At 37.8% G+C, this 22,514-nt stretch overlaps 1 protein-coding gene across 2 annotated transcripts in view; it reads left to right on the top strand.

Moving 5' to 3' along the window:
* The window catches only part of ARID2 (AT-rich interaction domain 2), a 106,333-nt gene that overhangs the window by 81,332 nt on the left and 2,487 nt on the right, over nt 1-22,514 (top strand). For both annotated transcript variants that reach the window (XM_063323099.1, XM_063323098.1), the window contains 6 exons: nt 184-3,041; nt 10,916-11,064; nt 16,440-16,578; nt 16,678-16,763; nt 20,706-20,829; nt 20,917-21,008. In XM_063323099.1, coding sequence (XP_063179169.1) covers nt 184-3,041; nt 10,916-11,064; nt 16,440-16,578; nt 16,678-16,763; nt 20,706-20,829; nt 20,917-21,008 — 3,448 coding nt within the window. The remainder of the gene's footprint in view (nt 1-183; nt 3,042-10,915; nt 11,065-16,439; nt 16,579-16,677; nt 16,764-20,705; nt 20,830-20,916; nt 21,009-22,514) is intronic.

Raw genomic sequence — 22,514 nt, 5'->3', positions numbered from 1 at the left:
ACCTGTCAGTCAGCAGACAAGCCGCTGTTGCTGCATCATTAATTCAGGTGCAGTATAGCTGAGAAGAGAAACTGCTTCATATAGAATTAGAAATTCAAGCCTTTGATTTTTAAAAAAATTGTTATGTTAAAGTGTTATGAAATAGTTTTTGCTTCCAAACCTTTACTGTGTTTATTTCAACAGGAATCCCGCATGGGCTACCAAGCGTAGGAAATCACTATCAGAGGACCCCTATTAACCAGTCTTCAACTTTGACAGCAACACAGATGTCTTTTCCAATTCAAGGTGTTCATACTGTGGCACAGACTGTTTCTAGAATTCCACAAAATCCTTCTGTTCACACACAGCAGCAACAAAATACTCCAGTGACTGTTATACAGAATAAAGGTCCAATATCCTGTGAAGTAGTGAAGGCCGCAGTGATACAGAGCTCTGTTCCCCAGTCTGGAGTTCCTGTTACTATTGCTGTAGGAGGAGCACCACAAGCTTCTAATCAAAATCACAGCACTACAGGACAACAGCCGTCTGTTACTGTTGTTGGTTCTCAGACGTTGCTTCACCACCAACCTGTAATTCAACAACAGTCTCCACTGCACGCAGTGGTACCAGGACAGATACCTTCAGGCACTCCTGTTACGGTAATTCAGCAAGCTGTACCTCAGGGTCATATATTTGGCAGAGTACAAAACATACCAGCATGCAGTTCAGCAGTTTCACAGGGTCAGCAGCTAATCAGCACATCACAACCTGGGCAGACATCATCTCAGCAGTCCCCGGCTGGCAACCAGCAACAAGATACAGTCATCATAGCACCACAGCAGTATGTCACAACCTCTGCATCTAACATCGTTTCTGCCACCACAGTTCAAAATTTCCAAGTAGCAGCTGGGCAGGTGGTTACAATCGCAGGTGTCCAAAACCCACCAACATCTAGGGTAGGGTTTCAGAATATTGCACCAAAGCCTCTGCCATCTCAGCAAGTTCCACCTGCCGTGGTACAGCAGCCGATGCAGCCACAGCAGCAGCCTCCGCCACCATCCCAGCAAAGTGTAGTGATTGTAAGCCAGCCAGCTCAGCAAGGTCAAACGTACGCACCAGCCATTCATCAAATAGTGCTTGCTAATCCAGCTTCTATTCCCGCTGGTCAAACCGTCCAGTTGACTGGACAGCCAAGCATTACTCCATCTTCTTCACCATCCCCAGGTCCGGTTACAAATAATCAAGTCCCTGCAGTTATGTCCTCTTCATCTACCACTCCTCAGTCACAGGGACCCCCTCCTACTGTCAGCCAGATGCTTTCTGTAAAGAGGCAGCAGCAGCAGCAACATTCACCAGCATCATCGCAACAGCAGGTACAGGTACAACAACCGATACAAATGCAAGTTCAGTCACAACAAGCTAACACCGGAGTTGGCCAGCCTAACTCTGGTGAGTCTAGCCTGATAAAACAACTGCTCCTTCCAAAAAGAGGCCCCTCAACTCCAGGGGGGAAGCTTATACTCCCAGCTCCGCAGATTCCTCCACCTAACAATGCAAGAGCTCCTAGCCCTCAGGTGGTTTATCAGATGGCCAATAACCAGGCACCAGGTTTTGGAGTTCAAGGACAGTCTCCAGCTCAGCAGCTGCTAGTTGGACAGCAAAATGTTCAGCTGGTCCCGGGTGCAATCCAGCCCCAAGGGGCAGTACAAACAGTACCCATTTCTAATTTACAGATATTGCCAGGCCAGTTGATCTCAAACAGCCCAGCGACTATTTTCCAAGGGACTACTGGCAACCAGGTTACGATAACAGTTGTGCCAAATACGAGTTTTGCTACTGCAACTGTGAGTCAGGGAAATGCAGCTCAAATCATTGCTCCAGCAGGAATTGCAGTGAGTGGAGCACAGACAGGAGTTGGGCTACAGGTGCAAACGCTTCCAGCTACTCAAGCACCTTCAGCTGGACAATCACCGTGTACTGCTGCTCCCCCATTCAAAGGTGATAAAATAATTTGCCAAAAGGAGGAAGAAGCAAAGGAAGCAACAGGTTTACACATTCATGAACGTAAAATTGAAGTTATGGAGAATCCTTCCTGCCGAAGAGGAGCTGCAAACACCAGCAATGGGGATGCAAAAGAAAATGAAATGCAGGTGGGAAGTCTTTTAAATGGGAGAAAGTATAGTGACTCCAGTCTACCTCCTTCTAACTCAGGGAAAACTCAGAATGAGGCCAATCAGTGCTCACAAGTCAGTAATGGGCCATCATTAGAAATGGGTGAGAACGGAGCTCCTGGAAAGCAGAACTTTGAACAAATGGACACACAGGAAATTAAAAGTGATTTGAAGAAGCCCCTAGTTAATGGAATCTGTGATTTTGATAAAGGAGATGGTTCTCATTTGAGCAAAAACATTCCAAATCACAAAACTTCCAATCATGTAGGAAATGGTGAGATATCTTCAGTGGAACAACAAGGGAATTTGGATGCCACGCAGCAAGATACTGCCAAAGGTGATCAAGGGGAAAGAATTTCTAATGGGCCTGTATTAACTTTGAGTAGTTCACCTGTTGTAAGCGGTACACAGGAGGCTGCAAAACTGTTAACCCAGCAACTTAGTGGTACCAACACTGATTTACCTAATGGACCTCTAGCTTCAAGTTTGAATTCAGATGTGCCTCAGCAACGCCCAAGTGTAGTTGTCTCACCACAATCTACAGCCTCTGTTATACAGGGGCATCAAATCATAGCAGTTCCACACTCAGGACCTAGAGTGTCCCAGTCTACCCTGTCATCCGAAGTTCGGTCTACTAATGGCACAGCAGAATGCAAAACTGTAAAGAGGCCAGCAGAGGATAATGACAGGGAAACTGTTCCAGGAATTCCAAATAAAGTAGGAGTTAGAATTGTTACAATCAGTGACCCCAACAATGCTGGTTGCAGTGCAACTATGGTTGCTGTGCCAGCTGGAGCGGATCCAAGCACTGTAGCGAAAGTAGCAATAGAGAGTGCTGTTCAACAAAAGCAGCAGCATCCAACCACGTATATACAAAGCATGGTCACACAGGTATGTTGCAGTGTTCTTTTTATGTTTATTCCAACTGTGATTCTGACTAATACTGTGAAATAACGCGGGTGAAAATGTAAACTCACTCAATATCTCTTGCATATTATTTAAAATATTCAGAAAATGATGGTTCCTGTTCTTTCGCGGACTAAAGTTCTAATGGTTTGCATACTTCTTCAATGTCAGTGACAATAGTGGAATTTAAAATAGTTTGTAGCTTGATAATACGCAGTAAGGAAAGAACGTTTGCTCACTGGTTTCTTCCTTAAAGGATTAACTGTTCTGAAAACAAAAATGATTTGTTGTATGGTCTTGTAAAAATGCCAGTATTGTTTTGCATTTTATTCTTGGTCATTATTGCTTATGGAGGGGTGAATATGGTTTTTTGCAAGTTAATCACCACAGCCGCATCTGGCTTGCTGAAATGAGTTGAAGTTCCTGAATTTAAAGGTGGTCTTTAAAGGAGTCAGGAGAAATTATTGTTTTGTAACTTTGTTGAGATATTTATGTTTTTTTATTACAAAATATTTGTAATGTTTATTTTATTGCTAGAATAAGCATTGTTTGTGGTTTTTTCTGTTTGACATACTCTGGAGAGGGCTCTTTTTTTTTTTTTTTCTTTTTACCTTATTGACTTTTTTTAACCATTTGAAAGTGGTTACTCCCTCCACTTTACTAGAAATGAGGTATGGACATCATTTGTATGAATATTAATAAGTACAAATAATCACGTTTCAGATTATTCTAGTCTCTAGAATTTACTTCAGTTTTGTACATGGACAGAAATTCCCTCTCCAAAAAACGTTCCTAACCTCAACAGGAGCAAAAAGAATAGAATAGTAGGTTTGGCAGTCAGAGTTCTGAAAGACTGCAGAGAGGTGAAATGAAATCTTGAGTGTACATCAGTGCATTTTGACCTTTAGATAAGACAGGTCTTTTATCTTCCTTCTTTGTTTGATTGGTTGGGGATTTTGTTTGTTTGTTTTTGATGAGATAGCAGGTATAGACCTTATGGACTTAAGCAGAGCTAGAACTCAAAATTCAACAAGTGATGTCTAGTGCTGCTGCTTCTTTTTCTGTGGCACGTTAGGTTTCTGTTGAAAGCTCTTTTGACTGTCCTTCATTCAGTTGTCGGAAATCGGGACTAACAGTTAACAAGTTTTCTTTTTTTACTTTTTTTCTTCTAACAGCCACACCACACAGAGTTATGTTCTTAAAATGTCTTTAAATTCATGCGTAAATTTTCACTTAGGTTTTATCAGAGATACCTGTATTTTTCTGATATGTTATTTATCTTTGTTCTTGCTAGAAATGATTTGACCAAAATGAAAGTGCCTGTTGGCAGCATAGGGACAACACGCTAGGTTTTCTGTAGTGTGAAAATATTAGCTACGCCTTGCTTTTTACAGTGAGTGTCTTCAGCTGTTACACAGATTGAATTTCTATTATAGCTTTGCTAAGGACTTGGCTGAAATAGAAGATGGTATGGCTATGTCTCTGGAATGGAATAAATATTATCTGGGGTTATTTATTCCCTGGACACATGGCTAACAAGAATTTTCAGTTGTGTCTCAAACAGCTACTAAACTATTAGACTTACAGATTTTTGAGAAGAGGGGAGTAATACAGTTAACTATTTCATTAGTATTAGATAACATGTATCTTTATAATAGAGGAAAAATAAAGAAAAAAGAATATTTTCTGTGCCAATAGTTTCTTTTTTACACTATCACTAATACCACTATCATTAATAGTTCTTACATTTTCCATTACCTGTACAAACAAAAAAATGCTGCCAGCTGGGTATCTGCAGATCAAAATAACTTGGTTTAATATCTGCTTCCATGGAAGTTAGCTCAATCTTCTGCCTGTAGGATGCCCTTCCTTTCTTCAAAATTACAGGAATGTTGGAGAAGAGGAGTTAATTAGTTTTCATCTTAGTGAACGATCTAATTTTTTAGCTAATTGCCTTAACCATTACATATGGGTATTTATGAATCATGTCTATCATGATAATGCCAAGTACTGACTTAGAATAGAACTCACTTCATAGTACTCTGTTCAGATAGAGTGAACATCATAGTTTGGCTTAAGACTTTTAAGGATCTTTACCACTCTAAAATCAATGTGTTGGACAAAAATAGTACCAAAATCATCCTGGCCAGCTCTTTTTTTCCTAAAGCTGCTGAGCAGCTTCAATAGCCGTTGTTTTTCTGAAAAAGCAGGTGTTAAGTATTTCCAATAATGAGTCTGCTTTTAGGAGTATCTTTAAGGCATCCAGAAATAGTAAGATGTAGCCAAATGCTAATGAACTCAGTGTGAGTTTTACTGATGACTTCTTTTGAGGTTAGGTCCTGTGTAATCTCCTGGGTTTTTTCCCCCCTCATGTTTTGAGAGTCTTCCTTGTATGATAAGCAGCTTCCTTGGCCCTGACTTTTTGAAAGACAGCAGCTAAGGGACACTTTTTTCACTGGAGCATCTGCATTGTTTTATCCTCTCTGCAGTACCTAATGTATACTGGCTGTCATGCAGACGAAATAGAAGCATATGGTTCTTTTTGCAAACAGTGTTAAACTTATAAATACAACCCAATGGAGAAAAACGGTGAGGGATGTGGGATAAAGGGTTATTTGCTATGGCAAAATTGTATAGCTGCTGAAGCTGTTAGTGTATGATTTCCTGTTTGCTTGTTATCATAAATTTTTTTTCTAAACTAGACGCTGTATTTCAGGGAAGTGAAAAAGGGATAGAAGAGGAAGATTTGTAATAAAATTATAACCCAACAGGAAGGCTGGAGAAGGAGATGAAGAGGACAGAAGAGGGAGGAGAGTATTGCTTATGCAACTGCAGCAGGATTAGTTGTCATGAACTGCAGAGAGGAGAAGGGGAAGATGCTTGAAGTGAAGATAAGGAAGGGCAAACAAATAGAGGAGGAAGGGAACAGCAATGTGAAAACTAAGGAAAGCAAGAGAAAGAGTGAAATAATCCTTAAGGGGATGTAAAAGAGAAGATTTGTTTCATGATATGAATGGTAGTTTGAAGTAGGCTGGTACTATATGCTTGGTGGGAAAAATGTTGACTTAAATGGCCTACTAAAATGAAGAAAATTTATGTACGTGCTGTTTGTGGGACAGCTCGTGTAGGGCTATCAAAATCCAGTTAGACAAGTACAGGTGTGTTCTGTGTATAACCTGTAATTGTTCCATGCTAATTGTACGCCTCAGCAAAACTCACTGAAAAATAACTACGTATATACTGACTTTAAAGATTTTTATTTTTTGCATTTTTATAAAAACTTGGGCTATGGGTTATTTCAGAACAAGAACATATGATCCACAGTGTTGTGATTTTTTTTCTTATATCTCCATCTGTATTTTGTAAGCTCATGAAATGTAGTCTGAGTGGAGACAGAACTGGCACTTCACTATCTCTGCTTCCTTTTATTTTGGTGTGCCCTGTTCCTGGATTATTGTTTTCCTGAGGCGTTGTGCTGGACCGGTGGATGAAAAAGAAAAAGAAACGAGCAGTTTACCTACCTGTACACTTTATTTTCTTTTCCACTTTTTCTTACTCCACTTCAAACGCCTCCAGAACATCTGTTGAACGTAACCATGTTGGTTTGTCCCAATTGGTGTGTGTTTTGAAGGAATACTCTGCTGTCACGCCAGGTTACTAGAAGTGAGCAAATCTGATTTAAATTGCCTTATCTGGCTTTTAAAGTAATCACTTCCCTGCTCATGACTTTCATCCCCTCATAAACAATGCATGCCCATTTCTCTTAAGGACGTTTCAAGTGGGCTGCCTTGTGTGGAAATTTAGGTGGCAAAAGCTGTGTGAGCATTGCCTTCACTATTTGCCCCTGCTCTCTGTTGATTGGGAAGCTGAGAATTTCCATGCACCAGAAAGCAGGTGTGTAGCCCCGGGAGGTGTAATTCATTCCTTGCCACAGAGCAAATGAGTTTCTCAGCTGGAAGTACTGAAATACAGAATCTCTATGCTTTTATTGCTCTTCACTTGTGAAGCACACTGTTGCAAGGAGACTTAAACTTTAGTAATCTAACAAGAAAAGAACATTTATTTCAGTGCCTACCCATCTACCTGACCCCTTCCTCACGCTCGAATCATACCATATTAACGTTCAAATTATAGGTTACCTTTTTATATATGTTCATTATCGTGAAGAAGCTAAACATAAAATTTTGTAATATCAAACTGTAAATCCTATGATACTTTTAAAAAATATTTTTACTAATAATTAACTGTTTACTCTTGAGTTAAATGTATTTACTATTCATGTGCACGTACTAATGGTGGGAGAAAAAATGCAGCCTGATGGTTTTAAACTGCATATGGCTGTATATGTCAAGAGGAGCCCATCGCACTGGGATGCAGTATGTTCTCTTGTTGATGGGATGGCACAGTAGACCTTCTAAATAAAATGGGCAAGTGTCATGCTAAAACAGAGTTACCCATTAATACATAAATGGAATGGCACCATTGGTTCTTTGAAATGGAGGTGGAAGCCATTTCTATCCCAAGCCAGAGTGTTTGTTATTCCTACCCCATAGGCAGCTGGTGTGCCCAAATGGAGGAGCTCTTGTGCATAAAAATAAATTAGTGTCTTTTGTAAACAGTCCATTCTAGTTAGCAGAAAGCACTTAGCTTTACTCTTCGTTTTCATGACTCTGCCAGACTTCCTTCCTTCCCTCCCCCCCCACCAAATCTCAATCTAAAGTCATGGAGTCCAGAGACAGAATCTCCTTTTGCTTATTGAAGTAAGCTGTAGTATCTTGGTTCTGTAAGTAGATTGTACAGATATTAAGGGTTTGCATTTCTAAATGTTTTAAGAGTTCAGTGCAAACTATACTGAGATAGGTGATACTCTAGAGGTACCTTTCAGTCCTGAGATCCAGTGAGATCTGATTTGCAGAAGTGCTAAGTGGTGGCACTTGCAAATCCTATCATGGAGAGGTCTAATCTGATTATAAAAAGATGCCATGAAGTGCTTTCAAGTGTACTAGAGTACTGGGAGTTTGATTTCTTGAGGAACCTGGAATGATTAAATGGTTTTGCTAGAGGAGGAAATTTTGTGAAATCATTATGCCGTGGGGAAATTTTCTTCAATGTTATTTTTCCCAGAAAGACTTTACTAGGATTAAATGTCTGTCATAGTTCCGTATGTTAAATAAATAAGTGATCTTACATAATCATTGCATGTCGGTACTGTGGTAGCACAATAGCAAGTATTTCTAGGTACGTTTTTGGAAAGGAGTTTCATTTCTGAAAAACAAAGACTATACCTAATTTTAGTGATGTCCTGTGTATCATGCATTACTAAATCAATATATGAAAATGGAGGGGAAAAAAGAAAACAAAAATTAGCATTATTTCTGATTTCTTGAACAAAGAGAGGAAAGCTTTGAGATGTTCGAACATATAACTTACATTTCTAAAATAATACCTAGGAAAACAAACGTAATTTTGCTTTATCTGTTGATCTTAAAATGTAATCAGCACAGTTAATAAGCAAGCAAGCAATAAATCTGACTTCAAAATACATGGAAGTTTTAGCTGCCTAATGCTAGAAGTTTGAGCGAAACTACTCTTATCACAGCAGTGATAAGAGAATTCTAAGCAACAACGATCATTTTACGTATTTCTATTCAATTTATCGGCTTTTTTTTCCTCACTAAAAAAAAAGGGGGTAGAAAGAAATAGAAGGGGAAACTGAATTTTAAGTTTTTGTCCTGAAAATATGTTTCCTTTCCTGTGCTCTTTCATTTTCAGCATGTAACATTTTGTGTTGCATATCTCAGATCTCCTTGTTTAAAATAAACAGTTTTTTTAATGAGACAGTATTAAAACCTTTGAATACCACTAGAGAGCTTGCCAGAAAAACCCTTGAGAAAATTCATAATTCTGGATTAATTGCAGGGTTTGCTTAGAATGGAGTGAATAATACATGAAGCACACATCGAATGATGAGAATTAAATAAAACACTGAATTGATTCACTAAGCTCACTCTTTCTCCAGTGTATTAAATGAGACAGAAGTTCTATAGGGATAAAAAGTCGCATAAAGACCATCATAATGTATTGATATCAGGATGCCAAGTGAAGATGGCAAAACAAACTGTACTGCTGACACTTGATGATTTTACTTTCAGCTTCCTTTTAAAAATGCCTTGTTAAAGGGACCTTGATCTTGAAATGCTCCACTTGTGTTTACCTTTTGTTAAAAGATACCTTGTGAAGATTTATTACCCAGTCTGTAAAATAGCTTAGAGGTCTTCAGATGAAAATCATTGCAGAGTTCAAAATAATTTGTAGTTATGACTAATGGACTCGAGTCCTTTCTTAAAACTTTTCATGTGCACAGATCACAGGCATCATACAATAGTTGTGCTGTGCTCAAGAGTTTTGCTGAGTTTTGCCGTATTTTTATCAGGATTTATGCTTGGATGAGGGAAGCGTTTTGGTTTTGATGAGGCTTTTTTTGCTGTCCTTTTTGGTCATGCTATTAGCATTGTATGATCTGTGATAGTTATTAAATTGTTACCTTGTGTGACTGTTGTCTGCGGTGCCAGTAAAGAGCAGCAGAAAGAAAACTTAAGATCAATATGCAAATGAAATGTTAGAAGTTGCACTTAACTGTTTGTTTCTTTGCAGTTGAAGTCTAAAGCTGTTGGGTAATGGAGCTGTAAAGATGTAGAGTGGTGTGTGCAGCATTTGAAAATGCTGCTTTTATAATATTCTTAAACACAGACTTGAAAGTCGTTTTGTTTGGTCTCTTTAAAAGCATGGTATGTTCCTTTTCTAACACTAGGGAAGAAAAGGATGTTAAGTCTTCATTCCTAGATAATATTCAAAAGCTTAATCTTTTTACTGTCATTGTCTTTATAAACGTCTTGCTGGACGGAGCCTTCCAGGAAAAAAGAAATGGGAGAAACCGTATTCTGACATAAACACTGTTCTGAAATGGGGAAGTCCAGCATTCATTATCTGTTACTCAAAAAAAGAAATAAAATTGGCATGTTTTGGCTTTGTTTTTGTCTTTTTAGGTCACTTTTAAGATAATTTTTATTCACTGTTAAAATGTGTCTTTGTAATATTGCAAGGGAAACATCTTTTTCCTTTCTGAAATGTTTATATTTCACTGTATACAAGTTGTATGGCATGTTCAGGCATTCTGGGCACGTGATGTTGTGTATTAAAGGTATATGTGCTGGCTGGTTTTACAAGAGCTTGAAGAATTATATAATTTGCCAAGTTTTATAGAGAAAATGGAATGTCATAGTTTGAGCCTACTGGTCTGTGATCATGTTCCTTCAGCATTGTTCAATTTACCTTTCCTTACACACTCTGTAACACAGACCGATGTGTACTAATGTGGCACATAAAACCATTTCATCAAAGAACATAAAGCAGTTTTAGATATACCAGTGCTCATTTTAATTCTTTTAGCAATGTTTTTCCTACATTTACATAGGAAAGCAAACTACTGCCTGTGCTGATAATATTGCAACCCTTCAAGTTTGCATGGTGTTTTTTTCTTAAATTACAAATAAAGCTTTTGCAAAGTAATGCTGACCTTTGCGCCACTTAGTGCCCTTCAGAAATTCCTTTGCAATCGTAAATTCTGTATTTGAATTTAAGCATAAGGTTTAGTAATTTGAGTATTAGAAACTTCTGCAGAAATACTACAGTGTAAAAGTTGTATGTCTATTAATGCTTATTCAGAGTTCTAAGTGCGAAAATCTGAAAACCTGTGGTCGGTTGAAGTGTAAAACAAAAGATCTTTGAATAAACAGTAAACCGTATGTCAAGTCTTGAAATGAGCCCTGTGTAAAACTGTGTTTTAACTTTTTCTACAGAGCACACCTGCAACGTCGATACCAACAGTTCAAGTACAGGGGCAGCAGATCAATTTGCAGCCGCCTTCATACACTGCAGCAAGTCAGCATGCAGAGCAAATGAAAAAACCTGGACAGAACTTCATGTGTCTGTGGCAATCTTGTAAAAAGTAAATAGCTCCTTTATTAACTACCTTTTACTAATATATAACAGATGCTCGTATATAGAAGGTGATTCTACAAGTTCTATCCGTTCTGTTTCCTTAAGTTACCTTCTACTTTGTCAGTGGAGAACAGAAAAAGTGAAAAGTGTCGAGGAAACTGAAGCTGAGATGGGGGAGTGCGAGACATTTAGCGGCTCTCAGTTATACTTCAGAGCATAAAATAGTATTATGTGGCTTTCTTTTAATATATTGGTTCTTCAGTAATAAATAAAATATTGTAATGTAGTTAAGTTAAAAAAAAACCAAAATAATTCCTAGCTTGGAAGCTTGTTCTCTGTACAAAAATAGTTACTGTACTGCAGTTACAAATCATGTCTTGGCATTTTATTGTGTTCCCAGCTTTTAGTCTTTCTTGTGTTTCCAGTTTTGCAAGAGCAGGCAGGGTGTTGCACTTCTATGTCCTGGTCAAAGTCTTATTTAGATTATGACTAATTTTAGTAGTTATGATACGATTTGTGTGCCACAGGACTCCATTGTCACAAAAGGAAATAAAAAGGAACTTAGCCTTAAGACTAGGCAGAAATGATTAAATGTTTTTTGATTTGTTATTGTACTTAGAGAGGAGTGAGCTAGTAGACTTTTGGATGTAAGCTTATGAAAACATGATACTACCCTTGTTAACAGTATGTATATCTTGACACTGATTTTAAAAATAACTTAGGTTTGTGAATATGCTTAGCTTTCAGTGAGGGATACAGGTTAGTGACACAAAGGTAGTTGTCAAATAGCCACTTTGATAACAGTGAGAGAAATTGCGTAACATACAGGATGGGCGTGAAAAGGGGTGAAACACTTCATCGTTGTAGAACAATACAAAGGGAGCATAAAGACAGCTGATTTGTCAGAACGCTGGTGTGTAGACATTCAGAAAGTTGGGTTGAAACGATGGAGAAGTTTGAATCTTTGGAACTGATAGTGAAAATGAGGCATTTAAACATAATTAAAGTAATACTGAAGGACAGTTAATCTGTAAAACCCTCAAGCTGTAATTTCTGCTTCTTTCATTCCTTACAAACATAATGCAGAGATCATTAAGTCAATGCCAGACATACGGGTTTTAGATAATACTTTGGTACTGTAGAGATCTGGAGCTTCTTAAGTCATTGCCCTGTGTTCACCTTAAAAGTGATTTTTGGTTTTTAGGTAGGTGACACTCTATGTAAGAAATACATGTAAGGCTTTACTTACTTTGTACTTTACTCCTTTACTACTAATAAATATAACTGTAGAGCCATACGCTACTGGCTGCACAATAGATGCATAAACACTTGTGTTGGTACAAGAGTGGATTGTACTGAGGTGGAAATGAAAAGCTGGGGCAGTTTCTTAGCAGAAGCCTCACCAATTTACACTGTCTTGAAGAGTTTGCTAAACTAAAGTTTTGAGGCATAAGTGAGTTGCCAGCTTTTTTCTGTGTCTAAAGTTACGTAGGATGAGTTGTGTATAGTTGAGGTGACATCTAACCATGGAAAAGCCCATGTCACGCGCGAACTAGGATACAAATATATGCAGAAAAATTTTGGGGCAGGAGGAACAAAAATACAATCATGATTACCTTACATTATCAGTCTTTCTGTAAATCTGTCTTAAAATATTATTCCAGTAAGTTTTCCTGAGACTGAAGTTAAGAGTTACGAGGCCTATATCTCACAAGCTGATCTCTATGTTTTATTTCAAAGATAGTGTATTATTTCTGTTGCTGTAGTTTCTCCTGTCATTACTTACTGTATGGTTTTTTTGCTCATGGTTAAGTTTCATAATTTTCAAAAGCCTTCAGAGATTTTGCATTGTTAGATTATAGTCCATGTGACACATAGCTCTTGTTCTTATGCCGTCTCTCACTTTTAAAATTCGTAGTTCAGCCCCAGCCTAAAAACAGTTTACATAAACATTACACTCAGCATTCTCTGTGGTGAAGAGAGAACCAAAATGTTAAGTTAGCATCTTCCTCAAATGTATATTGTTTATTCATATTCCTTCAGCAATCTGATTAAAAACAAGAGTATCAGATCTCCTGTAGGCTTCCTGCTTCTAACAGTCAGAAAGAAAGATCTAGAATTACCACCTGTTATTGTAACTGTATCTTAGTTGTCTTTATTGAGTTGAAGCAGACAAGAATATTCTTTGAGTGGGTCTTCAGTATATGTGAACTTTACATCCACTACTTGGTGTTTCATTCATGATTGTTCAGCAGTTTTTTTTCCCTAGGTATTAAGCGGGCAGGTTCATCATTTTAGAATGATAGAACAGTTTCTTTTGTGGTGTTCACAATTAACTGGAAAGATGTGACAGGAGGCAAACTTGCTACAGTCATTTGCACCTGTTTCTCTATGCATGTTCTTTAGTTTAGTTCTCACAACATATTAAGTTGCCCTTACAGGATGTATTGCCGAAGGCAGTGAAGGCCTTCAAAAACATTTTATTGAGAATCAGAATAAATACAAATAAATACAATAGTATGTTCTCTTCCTACCTGCTAACTTGGCTGGTGCAGTCAGCAAGACTCCAGTGGCGTGGCTGTGGGTTCTGCTGTTTTGTTTTTTAGAACTGAATTAGGAAATACTATACCAAGATTTTGAAATAAAATGCAACAAATTTAGTAGTGTCTGAAGACCACAACCAGATCAGGCTCAATTATGCAAATAGTTGTAATGATTGGCCTCTGGCAGATGTATTCAGGTTTAGTATCTGAAGTGGAAGTAAAACTCTGAAAGGTGGCAGTCAGCACACTGCTTTGCATTGAGGATGTAACAGAACATACGTGTTTTCCTTTGAAGCTCAGCTGTCTGCAAGTACTGCTAATTGTATTCAGCTTAATTTAAAAGCTGCTATTTTGTTTCACAGGTAGGCAGAAGATGTCTGCTCTTGAATTGCTTGGTATTTAAAATGTAAATTGGAAATTCTCTTGAATCTCTACTGCTTGTCAAGGCAGCTATTAGTTTAATGTTCTGTTCAGGAGCTGAACAGAATGATGGAAAAATTAAGTGGGGAAACAAGAGTCTGGACTCAACTGACTGTATTCTTAGGACTTAAACTTTTTCTTTTATTACTATATTTAGGTGTTTCTTTAAGGAAAAATAGTTTTTCTCTGCAAAATGGTGGTAAATTTGAATCTTCTTAGATCAGTGATTGAAGTGTAACACTGAATGTATTATACAGTGAATGAGCCAACATAGCTGAAATAGCTTTATTTTTCTTAAAGCTTTGCTGTGTTGAATAAAACTTTTAAACTACATTTTGGGCTTGACTTATGCCCTGAAATTTCTTTTATCCGTGCCAGGAATTATTCATAAATAGGTTTGTGCCAGGCTTAAGTTTAAATAGTAACTTTCCCCTTTATTGTGGAAAGACGTCTTTCTGTTGTCTGAAGCATCAGCTTTTGCTGTTGAGCCAATCTAGATGTAAAACACTTTATGTTCATATCCTACTATGGGCTGTCTGGACCAACAGCAAGAGGGAGGTGTTTCTCCTTCCCAGCTTCCCTTCAGCAAGAGCTTACTGTCATGGAAAAGATGAATGCGTTTTAAGAGAGTAGTATTTATTGCCTATGCAGAAGGTAGTTGGTGTATTACAGGTGGTTATTGCAGTAGGATTCACTTAATTACTAAGACTTGTCTCTGGGTGAAATTAGCTCTTTGACACCTTTATGGGGTTCAGGTAACAGTATCTATACACTTAGGCCTACCTATCGATTTCAAGTCTGTTTGCATAATGGGCAGTATGGAAATGAGTAGTAGGATGTGGAAGGAGGTGGCTGGATCAAAGCACCTACTGATCTGCTGTTCATATGCTGAGAGTTCTGACTTGAACTTGTCCATAAACAACTGTGGTAGGTTTAAGATGTTGCTTCGTCTTTGTCTGCTTGCTGTAAGTCTGATTGGAGCTCATCTCCCTCTTGGCGTTGTTCAGCCCAGTGACTTCAGTCAAACATCTTAACACAAATACTTTTCTTGGGAACTGAAACTAAAATACTGGCATGTGAACCTGAGTGGCTGAGGTGGGTGCATGTGTTTCCTCTTCACCAGTGGCATCCGTCCAGCAAGTGTGTCGAGACAGCTGGTGGTAATGACTTCCCAAACAGCAGCAGCTAGGTTTCTAGACCTCTTCTGTCCAAGCCTTAAGTAGGTGTTGATGAGCTGCGGTAGTTGTACTGAAATGAATTGCAAGCAGCTAAGTCTTTTTGTTTATCTTGGCCAGTTTTTTTCTGTTGAAGTAAGGGATGTAATTTGTAATGCTTGTAACACTTGATACATTTTAAGGTGTATCTAGACTAAAAAACCGCACACTTTTGGTCATTCACTACATTCATTTAATAGTGTTTGAAATTCGGTGGTTCTCCATTACCGTCTGATACACGTTAAAATAACACATCTTTTGTCTATGTGACAATTTGAAACTGTTTAAGAACTGTTGACTCACCAGTATTTTGAGGTGGCATTCATAGTGGGTTGTAACTTTTCTACCACTTCAAAAAGGAAGAAAGCCCTGATTGGGCTGAGCTCACTGTAACGTTATGTCATGCCTGAGCTCTCACCAAATACAGAAAATACAAAATACACTGTCGAGAGTATTACAGGGCCAGGCTTAGGACAACTTCATCTTTTCTACTGATGCAGAAGCACTTCATTTCCTTAAATACCTCATGCCCTGTGCTTTGGGGCTCTCGGCAGGCAAGGTGCTTATTTTGAGGTTTTGGAAAGTCATTTAAAAATTGAGGTTTAAGTGAAGATGTTAAAAAGGGTCACATAAGTGACATTTTTCAACTTCTGTGGGCATCAGGAAATGACATCTAGCCATTTTCCTGATATTTAGAATTCAGGTGCTAAAGAGCACTAATTTTAGATTGATCTCTTATTCTGTCAGTTTTGACAAGCGTGCAGTATTGAGAGCAAGTAGGATGAATGGTGCACGTCTCTTTTTCTGAGTATGACTACCAGTAAAGAAGGAAAACAGGAAAAGGAATACATGAAACCCAATTTTTTTAGCTTTTTATTACTGTATTTTGCTTGTATTGCAGAGAATGGATCTGTTGGAATTAACATGCATTATTTTTTTGGTAAAGTATAAATAGAAAAATAGAAGCATGATATTTCAGTTGGATTTGGGAAAACCATATTGCCATTTATTAGTAGCTCACTGGTTATATATGTACATATTTTTCCTTTTAAGATTTGTTGACTTTTCATTTTATCAATGCATGTCTTGTTTCAGAAAATAAAAACGTTTAACCAGTATGTGTTTATGTTTGTGACATTTGTGCTTTACCATTAACTAAAAAAAACCCCAAAACAACTTAAATTCCCCTTCCCTTCGTTTTCTAGGTGGTTTCAAACACCATCACAAGTTTTCTATCACGCAGCAACTGAACATGGAGGAAAAGATGTCTACCCAGGGCAGTGCTTATGGGAGGGATGTGAACCTTTCCAGCGGCAGAGGTTTTCCTTCATTACCCATTTACAGGTGCAGATTTTCTTTCACATATCACTTCAGAAAATAGTACGGATTTCGTGGTAAATTTTCACATGCCTTTCTCACTGTCTTTCTCTTTTCCTCAAACAGGATAAGCACTGTTCCAGAGATGCTTTGCTTGCAGGGTTAAAGCAAGATGAACATGGACAAGCAGGAAATCAGAAGCCTTCCAATAAGTAAGAGACCTGAGCCTCATTAGCAGTAGTGAAAATAAAAGGATTAGAAATGATTGGAAGAATTTGTGTATTTATAACTTGGCTTATCAAGTGAAACTCTGCACGTGTAGGGTCTGTAAGAGTAATCAAATTTGAGGTCAATCGCAGTAAGACAAAATGGGAAAAAGAGGGAATAGATTCTGATGTGGGAGTTGTGGTTGCAGTTATAAAAAGGCCAGGTAATTTTTTAAGGTATATAGGTCAATACTCTTTGATGAACGTTGTTCTCAACATATTCTCCTAATTGTTCCCAACTGGATAGTATTTTATAGCTTTTATTGTAACAGGAAAGTGCTTGTGATCCAAATGGAAAGTTATTCGTTATGTACGGTTCAGCTATTTCATACAGCTGAGATAGATAGTCTTGTAACTGGCTGTATTCCTTCCAGTTTTGTGGTCTAAATTTGTGCTGATTTGATCCAGGAACTCTAGTAATAAACTTCCCTTTAGAGAGGCAAACCAGATAAATGCCAACTCCTCTGAGTCTTCTAATTTTGTGCTGCTACCTGGAACCGTCTTCGGCTCTCCTCTTTCCCAAAATGATTTTAACCATCTGGAATTAATATTGGAGAGCACAGTCCTGTTGCTGTGGGGTTGTGGGGATGTTTATGTTAATATTGGAGTTAGTCAGGGTTCGGTTACATGTATAAGTATATTAAGACTAGGTCTTTGTTAGTAACTCACTGGAATCTCTTTGTTGCAAGCTGAAGATGTAATTACATGGTCTCGGGCAGATTTTTGCAGTCTGTTCTGTGGCCAGTTAAATTGCTACCAAGCTGCTGGAGGCAGTAGAGAAAGTTGAGCATGAAAGCTGAGAAATTTAGTTTGGGAGTCCTTTTATTTTTTAACATAAACGAACTTCTTAACATAGACTTAGGATTGCTTTATGGTGCCTTGTTTCATTACACTGAACAACATTCAGACCTCTGAAAACCACAAAATGAAGGATGATGGTAATGTAGTCTTAAATACTTGGTAAGTGGGAAGCGTAGGGCTGATACCATCTACTAGCATGTTGTGATCTCAACTTTGCCTTTTCAAAAATGTTCCATCACACAGATAACACATCCAGTAGCTCTGTGTCCTCACAGGCTTCTTCAAAATTGTCACAAGTACTTGTATTAGCAAAAATGATCATACATCCCCTCTTCTAAGGCAGAATTCCCTAATTAGGTCAGATTCGGAAAGTAGAAATTTATATGCACAACCAGTTGTCTCTGAAATATTGAGACTGCAATATCACAAGATACTAAGGGTGTGATTTCAGAGTGCAAGTTGAAATAAGAGCGTTCCATTACTCAAAGTAGGATGTTTTGACTCTCCCTGACATCCTGTGTTCCTTCTTGTGACTATGCACTGCTTACAGTGAGAGAACTAGCTTTAGTTTTTGTCCAATTGCATGGTAAATCAATTCTGTTTTTAAAAAAAAATTAATCAGTCAACAAACTGGGTTTGCCAGATGAGTGGAATACACTTGCCTTACAGTCAGTTGAACACCACCAGTACAGGAGGTGGGCTGGAACAAAAGGAAGGGATGAGACCTTTCTTAATTTACTTTTTGTTGAGTCCTAGGAACTTGTCGAATATATCGGCACACCACTGATAGTCCATGTGACTAAACTCTGGTATGGAGCTGAAACAAATTAAAGAACTGGTGCTGAGATGAAGCCATCAATTTTTAGGCATTAATTAGGCCAACTTTCTTCACTTAATCCCTCACCATTTAGTAAAACTACACCTACTTCGGAGAGTGTGTATAGAGTGAGTGTTATTGGTGCTGGAAGTGAAATCTGTGGAGAGCACAGCATAACAAATGAGGGCCCATTCCCCTAATCGGTCATCATTTATGGCTATCATAACACCATGTTTACTTGAAAAAATCTGTAATGGAACCAGGTACGCAAAGTTAAGCGGCATTACAGAGTTGGTTGTATACCTTAGTTCTGTATTTCTTTGCTTTTAAAGTTGTATTATATTAACTCTTCCTCTTCTGGTTTTCAGAGGTAGCTGAATGTTACACTCTGGAAGGTCAGGTAGCACTAGCAATTAACTGTATGTATGTTGACTGTAGCTTTGTGCATTTGAATCTTTTTGGATTCTTGTTAATTTTTTTCCTTGTTGCCACTGAAGCAAAGGTGGTAGCATGAGCTACCAAAAATCCTCATCATGCACCATGGGAGTGGGGCAGGAGGTAACTTTAAATCACAAGATGAATGGCATGGTTTGAACTTAAGTTGATAATATAATTAAAGAAATTCAAGCAATCTGCATGTTTCTTGAGAGAGATACTTGCCCACAGACACGTCAGTCCACTTGATGTCTCAGTCACTTTTTATCAACTTGTTTTTTCCAAAATCAAGAAGAGAAGACAATCTTTTAATATCTTCTTATGTTATTGCAATTGTCTTTTTCAATGTTTCTAGAATCGAGGCAATAGTACTTCAACTTTGTAAAATATAGTATGATAGCTGTTGAAGAGAGATATTCCGAGCAGCCTCCGTTTGATGAATCCTTGTTCTTCTCAATATAAGGAAAACAAAATGTTCCAGAAATTAAAAATGAAGATGATAATTCCTTTACTGTGGTACTCAGTCTCCTAGAAACAGATGTCATTGCCTAACAGTTTCTTAATGCAGCCCCTGCCCTTCTCCCTTTACTTCATGAAGGTTTTCAAACTCTTATTCCCATTCAGGGGAGAATGACAGTGTGATTATGAGCTGAGTTTTTAGGGAGGAGTCTGTTACCACTTCTTAATTTTCTGTTTTGTGGTTTAAGACCACTCGTATGAACCCTTTTCCTAATTTTTAACTAGGCTTCCTTGTTGTTAGAATTTCAGATTACGAAGAAAGTCTCACTGAATAGACAATTCAAGTTTTATTTATGCCTAAATAATACTCTTACAGGCTAACTTTCATTTTAAAAATTGGAACATTTACATTTGATTTATGCTGCCTTTGCAAGTAAGCACTACCGTATATTTCTAGTATATTGAGATGTTCTTATCAGGTTCTACTAGGGTTTTAAAAGACTTCATAATTATATTGTTCAGTATATTGAAACGTGGTGATACTTTTCACCATCAATACTGCATAACTTCCCTTTGAGGTGACATTATGAGTCTTACTCATTAAGTGAAGTTGCATATTTCTATGTTCTAAACTCTAATTGTATGACTAATTTAAAAGTTTTACGTGAAATAGCTTTGACTTCAGTGTTAATACTGAAAATGGAGAATTTGCTTCTGCTATGTTTGTTATTTGTACCAGCTTTATAAAATGCCTTGCTTAATTTATTAATCTCAAGTCTGAAAGCTGCAGTAACAGGTAATTGGTTTTACAAATGTTTGATCTGATTTAACAATTAGATGTTTTATGTCTTACATCATAACTTAAATCATATTACTTTATATTACTTCTCACTAACCACAGTTAATATGTATTTTATATTGTCATAGTGTCTAATGGTCCCGATGAGTAGAACAGCTATATTTTAAGGGCATTCTCTGGCCAAATTTCAGATGACATTTGCATAGCTGCTATCACAGTTCCTGTTAAATCCTATCTGATAAAACATTCCTTTAAATAGGTGCACTTCAGGAAGTGGCTATGTCATTAGTACAATATATTACTTTTGCATCACAAATGTCACGGGTGATGAGCAGCACTTCTTCAAGAGAAGTGTATTTTCACATAAAATACAGCCCATGACTCTTCTGAAGGCTTTGCAATAAGGTTTATCTCTGTGGAAACAAAAGGCAAATCATGTATCAGCACCAGGTATTAATGGATCTTTGTGTCTCTGTTCAGATAGGTTAAAAATTGTCAAAATAAATTTTCAGAGTTTTTAATCTTCCAGAAAGTGGTGCAAAGCTTATTTTTATGAATTCTTTCTTTACTAATGTAGGCAGCCAGCTGCAGGGGGTACTGCCTCTACTCCCAGAGCACAGAAGGCCATTGTGAATCATCCAAGTGCTGCCCTAATGGCATTAAGGAGGGGATCAAGAAACCTTGTCTTCAGAGATTTCACAGTTAGTATTGTTTGACTCAAGTATTAGATATTAATTGTTGCCTGGTACTATGGAGCTTTTACATATTTTTTCTCTGTACTTTTGTAGGATGAAAAAGAGGGACCAATAACTAAACACATCCGATTAACAGCTGCCTTAATATTAAAAAATATTGGTAAATATTCAGAATGTGGTCGCAGGTAAGCATCGTGTGATTCTTCTAATACTAGTGGGCAGTGTTGTTTCTGTTCTTTTAAGTACCAAACAATAGGTAGGTTTTACCTGTTGTTTAAAAAAAAAAAAAAAGTATATTGACAGTACAATTTCTCTATCAGTTCTGCACTGTTTGGTTCACCACCCAGTGCTCAGCATCATCTTACTTAAGACAGTATTTGTCTTAGGTATTTGTGATCCAGAATTTTGAAGTGTGTCTGGTAAATTTGACAGGTTAAATTTTTGGAGGCAGATGAGAGAAGCCTTATTGTGGGTCTGTTCCTTTTCTTTCTGAAGGCAATACTGCGTAACTCTGAAAATTAATTCTTCTGTAAGCAACTTCCCACCCTTTTATCCCAACCTGAGAAAGGGGCAAATGAGCTCTTATGAACATTTTCTTAAGTTGTGGAGTGACACACAGTTGCATTCCATACTTTCTTTCTGCCTCTCTGTTGCTTTTCCCTCCAAATATGAGTTAACTCTAATAAATGACTCCATCAGCTTTCCTCTCACTTGTAGAGGTTTCTTCAGTGAGTAAATAGACCAATACTGACTTGTGGTACTAAGTAGGAAATGTTCTTTATGATGCAGAAGGGGTAGTTACTTGCTGTGCCAGTAATCACCATGCATGCAGCTTCTGTTTTTTTCCAAGAATTTACAAGCTGAGTGTCATCTTGGTTTTGTTTTGCATTGTTTCAGCTTCATAGTAGCGGAAGTAATTATTTCTAATAAGTGTCTGTTAATTTTGTCTGTTTTTCAAAAACCTGTCAATAGGGAGGAATCTCCTAGTTTTAGTTCTAAACAAAGGAGTTTTGATACTGGTTGTGGAAGCCCTCCTGCCGTCTTCAGCTACCTAATTGGGGGTTGTAGTGAAACAAACTCTTCTTGGAGAGCATAGTGAAAAGGATGAGGGGAAATGAGCAGAGGTTGCAGCAAGGGAAATTCCAATTAGATTTCATGAGTAAAAAAAATAATCACAAGAGTTGATTGAACATGGGAACAAGCTCCCCAAAGAGGCTGTGCAATCTCTGTCATCTTAGAGATTCAAAACCCAACTGGATGTAATGTTGAGAAATGTGATCTAGCTGAAGAGTCGGCCCTGCTTTGAGCAGGAGTTTGACCGCGTAACTTCCAGAGGTTCCTTATAACCTGAATTAGTCTACGATTTCAGTGTTCTCAGATTTAAGAAGTCTTTGAAAGTTTAGATCTTTAAAGTATAATATTAATGAAGTAATTTTGTAGCACTTTTCTAATGATTAATTCTGAATATTCTTGAATCTTTCAGTGTAAAAAAACGGCAAAAAGTTCCATTAAGTCAAACATGGAACAACTTTTGCTATTGACATTACCACTGGTAGCATCCTCGAGTATTTTCCTCTGCCAGGTCCATGTGGATATGTATTGTACATATGTCACAGAAATGGTGTTCCACACGTTGATGTTTGTGGGATTTTCTGTGCTGCAGTAAATCCTTCTTCTGTACAGGTCTTGGC

This window comes from Chroicocephalus ridibundus, chromosome 1, assembly GCF_963924245.1.
Source record: "Chroicocephalus ridibundus chromosome 1, bChrRid1.1, whole genome shotgun sequence".
Classification (NCBI taxonomy): Eukaryota; Metazoa; Chordata; class Aves; order Charadriiformes; family Laridae; genus Chroicocephalus; species Chroicocephalus ridibundus.
The sequence above is the reverse complement of the archived record's forward strand: the minus strand, read 5'-3'. Positions and strand labels throughout refer to the sequence as shown.